General features: G+C 26.0%; 1 protein-coding gene across 1 annotated transcript in view; it reads left to right on the forward strand.

Moving 5' to 3' along the window:
- Positions 1–252: 252 nt before the first annotated feature.
- LOC110282368 (phosphatidylinositol N-acetylglucosaminyltransferase subunit A) overlaps positions 253–6,336 on the forward strand; it is a gene marked incomplete at both ends in the record, with an annotated part of 16,828 nt that continues 10,744 nt past the window's right edge. The window contains 4 exon segments of the mRNA XM_071180472.1: positions 253–409; positions 1,589–1,711; positions 2,847–3,022; positions 5,794–5,909. Coding sequence (XP_071036573.1) covers positions 253–409; positions 1,589–1,711; positions 2,847–3,022; positions 5,794–5,909 — 572 coding nt within the window.

Genomic DNA, 6,336 nt, shown 5'->3' on the forward strand with positions numbered 1-6,336 from the left:
CACATCTAACTCAAAATGTTAACTTTACAACTGAAATAATAGCTTACATAAAACATTTATTTATTAAAAAACTTTTTAGAATTTATTATTTTAAAAATTTTTATTACCTATTATTTAACAAAAATAAAATATGCTTTGTTTATGTAGTTTAAAAAGTTCTTTTCAAATCTGATGAACTGCCAGAAGTTATATATGAATTGACACAGTGTTCATATACATTAAATTCTAACACAGAATATTTTTTACTTCTAGTATGGTGTCTGATTTCTTCTATCCCAATACTGGTGGGGTAGAGAGTCATATTTACCAACTTGCTCAGTGTCTTATTAAAAAAGGTCACAAAGTCATTGTAATTACTCATGCCTATGGAAATCGTAAAGGAATAAGATATTTAACCAATGGATTAAAAGTATGTTTATAAGTAATTTTTAAATTTTACATATTATTAAAATAATATTATTAAAGTTATATTACTAAAATAATATTACTAAAATAATATTATTAATATTATTTTAATAATAATATTTTAATATTCTTAATAATATTATTAAAATGCATAACAACTTTTGTAATTTTTTCCCTCAGGCACAGCAATATCAAACTTTTTTTTTTGTTGCAAATTCCTAAGAAATGTTGTATATTGTCTAATTTTAATTATTCATCAGAGGAGGTTTCCTTTTTTTTAAAATTAAATAGATTGTGAATAATTTATTATGCACCTGAATTTATTTTAATAGTTTTAGCATTTTATATGTTTGTGTAGCTTTAAAATTACACTTTTATTCTTTTAATCCTTTTTTTTTAAAATTTTTTTTTTAAAAAATTGATGTCAGTTTCAATTTTGGTTCCCTATTAATTTTTGGATTTCAAACTTTGTTTTTCAGCTTGAATTCATATTCAGCACTATATGCTATAAATTTTTGTTGTAGTATATTATTTATAATTCTTTTTTAGTTAACAAAATCACTTGCAAAGTAAATTTTGATTCTCTTGCAAGTTATTGTTGCTCCCAACTCAAAATTTTCTGTTTTACCTTCAACAACTTAAAATTTTTTAAAATTAATTTAAATAATATATGACTAAGGAAATCTTTAATAGTTTAGAGTTAGTTTAATGTCAGGAAAAAAAATTATTTCTATTTTTAAGTGTTTTATATTGAATTTAAATTTGCTTAGTTTTCTATATTAATAATCATTGTACATTTCACACGAAAAATATAAAGTTCTAATATTATTTTAAAAATTCATTGTTTATTATATTGTTTTAAAAGTTTAAATAAATCTTAGGAGAGTTTTCTTTATTTTAAAGTTTACAGTGCATTTTTTTATTAAGAAAAAAAACAATTAGTAAAATACAAAATAAAAAAAAATTTACTATAAACTTTCAAATTTTTAATTTAAATATTCAATTATCAATCCATATATCAATTTATGTTATTTTTTATTTATAATTGTCTTAAAACTTATAAATTACTGTAACTTTTATATTAAATATAATGGGGTTTTATTTGTTTTAAAACTAATTATGTACTTATAATTAATTCAATTATTAATTGCATACTTCGTTTTACATTTACTTTTTTTTTTAGGTTTATTATATGCCAGTATGGGTGGTGTACAATCAGTGCACACTACCAACATTATTTACCACCTTCCCTGTCATCCGTTTCATCCTTGTTAGAGAAAAAATTTCTATTGTACATGGACATTCAGTAAGATTACTTTTTTTTTCTACTTTTGCTGTAAAGGATCCTCAAAAATTGTGTAAAAAATTCCTAAAATTGTATTGTTTGCCAACTTTGTTGCCAAATTCCAAAAAATTAATAAATTAACTATCACTGAAGGTACTAATGCTTATCATTTATTAATTTACCTTGGCTCTAGTGTAGAGTCTGGAAAACCTAGGGTTGGCAAAAAATTTAAATTGTACAATTTTTGCTGAAACTCCGTTTTTGATTATCATGATAATCTTTGCTTTCATTGACATCTCTTTCAGGTTGCCAAAATTTTTTTTATATTACCAGATTGGCTTTTGGTTTATTTTCATACATATTAATTTAAATGTTAAAATTCCTTTTTCTTTTATCATTAGTTACTCGCTTGTCAGAGCCGAAAAATGTCAATTGTACAATTTCGATGAAACCCTGTTTCTGATTATATCTATTAATTTTTGACATCCTCCTTGGCACCAAAAATGTTACCAAAAATGGGAGGTACCCCCCATTGTAAACTATTGCCTTAATATTTTTAACTAATGTTTATGTTTCAATCTGTATTATTATACTAAAGTAACACATTCTCAGGAATGAAAATTATTATGCAATAGTATTGCAGTTTATTTATTTAAATATATCTTATAATCAATTAAGGTATACGAAGAAAAATAGATGATAGTAAATGAATTAAACTACAATGCTATAATAACAGCAAGAGCAGATCTACTATTTCAATGTGGCATAACCAAATGCAACCAAGCCAATATGATAGAACTACCTTTTTTTAAAAATAATAATAGTTATAAAGGACATAGTTGTCATAATTACTTACAATTAGGGTATGCAAGTCATCAGCTTACCTTGGAATTTGAGTAAAATATGTGTGATTAAAATTTTTTATTTATTGGAACACTTTTAATTAATATAACAATACAAAAGAAAAACAAATTTTGTTATTTACGTATAAGTAGAAAAATTTAGACAGAATAATTTCTCTAATTTATATTTTTGTTTTCTTTTCCAAGTTTTTCTGTCTTCCATATTAAATTTTTTAAAATTTTCTTTTACAGTTTTGATGTTTAAAAATATAAGATATTTAAAAAAAATTAAAATTTATGCAAATTTTTTTCAGGCATTTTCTGCATTAGCACATGAAGCAATGCTTCACGCTAAGACAATGGGACTAAAAGCAGTTTTTACAGATCATTCCCTATTTGGGTTTGCAGATGCCAGTGCCATAATCACAAACAAACTTCTCCAAATGACTTTGAGTGTCTGTAATCATGTGATATGTGTGTCTCATACTGGGTATGCTATATTTAGATATATTTTAATTACCATATAATAGATATAGTTTAATTTTTCTTTATGATTATAAAATGTGTATTGTTTATTAATATCTTTTTAAGGTATTCTCATGTTTTTTGTTAAGTTATGAAATTAATTTATCGTAATAACTCCTCTCATTGCTATGCAATGAGGTCGTAACACACTTGCATGTTGTTCTGGTACTTTTTGGGAAACAGGCCACCATTTTGGAATCTGAGTACTATTTCTTTTTCTTTTATAATTATGAATTTCTTTTTTTGAAGAATCAAGTTTTTATGCTCTTAGTAGCATGTTTCTCGAAGTTCTATTACCATACCTGCCAATTCTCCTGTTTTTTAACAAAGACTATTGCATTTTAAGACTACCACCTGTTTGCCTGTATATTCTCAAATTTCTCCATATTTGTTGAAAAAGTTGTATGCAGTGTGTTGAGTGTTAATATTTTAAGTACCTTTTGCGGTCACGCTACCCTTGGGGTGTTTTTGTGGTTTTCCTTTCCATGTAATGCAAATGCGGGTTAGTTCTATCAAAATGTTCTCCACAATATAAAGTTTCCTTGTCTTCTGTATTGGGTTTAAAATTACAAGGCTACCGAGTTGAACACTAGTAGCCATGAACCAAAAATTGGGTTGGCTGTTTAACAATGGTTATAAAATAGTTTAAGTAATTATAAATAATGGTTTAAAAGAATCTTCTTTAGATTAAGATTTATATGCATATTTTTTACTTTGCTAAATGTAAGTGCTTATGTTATTTCCACTTTTGAATTTCTCTTTTTGACTTACATGATTATACATGATAAATCGCTAGTGAAACATTAAAATCTCCGTTATTTTTTTTCTACAATGTTGGCAGGTATGTATTACTTTATCAGATATATGTATGCTGATTGAAAATGGCAAGTTTCTGAGAATATATATGTAAACAGATAAAATGGCAGAGTAACGAAGAACATTAATTTTCACATATATGCCATTTAAAATTTTATTTTCTCTGTTATAAACTTAATTTTCTAAAACTTTTTTTCTGAAAGAAAATAACTTTAGATTGGGTGCTTGAAAATTGATGCAAATTTTAAAAAAAAATTATCTTGTTCAAAAGAATTAAATAGAATTAAAGAAAATTATTTAAGTTTTTTTTTTAACAAATTGCCAATTGGCAAAATTTTTCACTTAAATGAATATAATTTAAACAAATGAATCATTTCCAGTTTTTGCATATGCTTTATGAACCTGAACGAAACATTAATGGAGTAATTTTTTAAGTATTAAGTAGTCTGATCACAAATGCTTTACATTAAAAAAATAGAATCACGAAAGTTCAAGTTTTTTTTATTAATTTTAATATCCTATTTTATTCTTATTCATCATATAACACTTTATGTTTATTCATTATTGTGAGTGTCAGTTTGTTTTAATATAATTTGAGAGTAATAGTTTCCATTTTCATAATTCCAGTGGCTAAAATACCAGAAAACAAAAACGCAAATAATTTTTGCACACATTTATGCAATTCGATTTTGTTTAGTGTATATCTTTTAGCTTTTATAGTTGTTACCCATATATTTAAATAGAAAATTTTAAAGAAGAAAATAATGAAAAATGTAATAATGACATCGAAGCTGACGTCGTCAGGGGTTACCAGTTCCGGAAGTCATAAAAACACAAAACCTTTTCTATCGAGAGAGCATGGCAAATGTCTGAAATTTGCTCTTTCTGTACCTCCAAGGTTTTGCAAAAAGTCCAGAAAGAGAGAAAAAGAGAATAAAAAGAGAACAAAATACAAAAGTAAACTGAGTTGTCCCAGTTAAGCTCTTTTCTACAAACAAGTGGCGACAACTTTCTTGCTTACGTTTTTTTCTTCTTTCTGCTCATAAAATGGGGGCGTAGTTTGTTAGTGAATTTCTGTTTGGTTAAGGATTTTCAGAAAGTAGTGTGCTGCTTTGGTTTAACTATGGAATATTTTTAAGTAGGTTTTTTGAACATTGTTTTCCTATTGTAATTAGTTTATATATTTAACATTTTCATTTTGTATTCTCTCCTCCTGAACTTTTTGCAAAATCTTTGGGATACAGCGAGAGAAAAGTTTAAACATTTGAAGTGCTCTCTCTATAGAAAAAGTTGTGTGTTTTTTCTTTCTTTTTGGAGCTGTTACCCCCTGACGACGTCAGTTTCGGATGTCATTATTATATTATTCATTGTTTTCATCTCTAAAATTTTCTATTGGTTTCAATTTTCTTATGGAATTTTTACTGCTTTTCTTTGGAATTGTAGTACAGTACAGAACCTGTTATCTGGAAATCAGAAAACCGGAACAAAATTCGATAAATTTTCCCGCTATTTAAAAAAAAAAATTTTTCCCTCATAAGATTTTAGGATTTTTCTTTCTATTTTGAAAGATGTTTACTTTACCATCATTTTGGAAATAATCATTAGTGTATTACTTCATCGTTAAGATTATTTCCGATTCTTTTTTTTTTTAGTTAGGTTTAACAATAAAAAAAACGGCTTTTTGTAGCGATTAAGAAAACCGGAAAAATCAGTTATCCGGAATAGCGATGGTCCCGATCGTTCCGGATAATCGGTTCCCTACTGTATTTATCTACTTTATACATGATTTTTGATTTCTTATTCCATAAATTTAAAGTTTTTTTTGTTTATTACATGCCATTTTTAAAAATTTATTTTGATTTCATAATTGCTGTTTTTACTTTTAAAGTTTATTCTTTAAAATGTACTTGTTTTAATTAGGAAAGAAAATACTGCTCTTAGAGCAAATGTTTGTCCAAATACAATATCAGTTATACCAAACGCAGTGGATACAACGATCTTCCAGCCGGATTTCTTGCCAAAGCTAAAGTCAAGAAGTAAAGTAATTTATGCCAACATGCTCACCTTATTTTCTCTGTAAAATTTAATTTGTATTCCTTTTAGCTTTTATTTTCTCATGGCTTTTATGTCCCAAAGTTAAAAGATAGGCTCTCTCAAATCTTAACTATATATAAGAGCCCGTGGCAGAATCGTGAGGACACAGCGACATTGTCGCAGAACACTACAGAGTTCTTGCAGAAAGAATTTTTATTTGGGAGGCAAACAAGTTTGATTTTTTTTATCTGCAAAATTTTTGGAAAGATTTTTTTTCTGCAGAGCTTTTTTTCTTCCTTTTCTGAAGAATCATTTTCAAAAAATGCCTTTCTTGTATATCAGAGATGGAAGAAACGCTCATGTTTTTTTTTTTTTTTTTTTTTTTTTTTTTTTTTTTTTTTTTTTTTTTTTTTTTTTTTTTTTTTTTTT

The sequence above is a fragment of the Parasteatoda tepidariorum genome, chromosome 4, assembly GCF_043381705.1.
Source record: "Parasteatoda tepidariorum isolate YZ-2023 chromosome 4, CAS_Ptep_4.0, whole genome shotgun sequence".
In the NCBI taxonomy this organism is placed as follows: domain Eukaryota; kingdom Metazoa; phylum Arthropoda; class Arachnida; order Araneae; family Theridiidae; genus Parasteatoda; species Parasteatoda tepidariorum.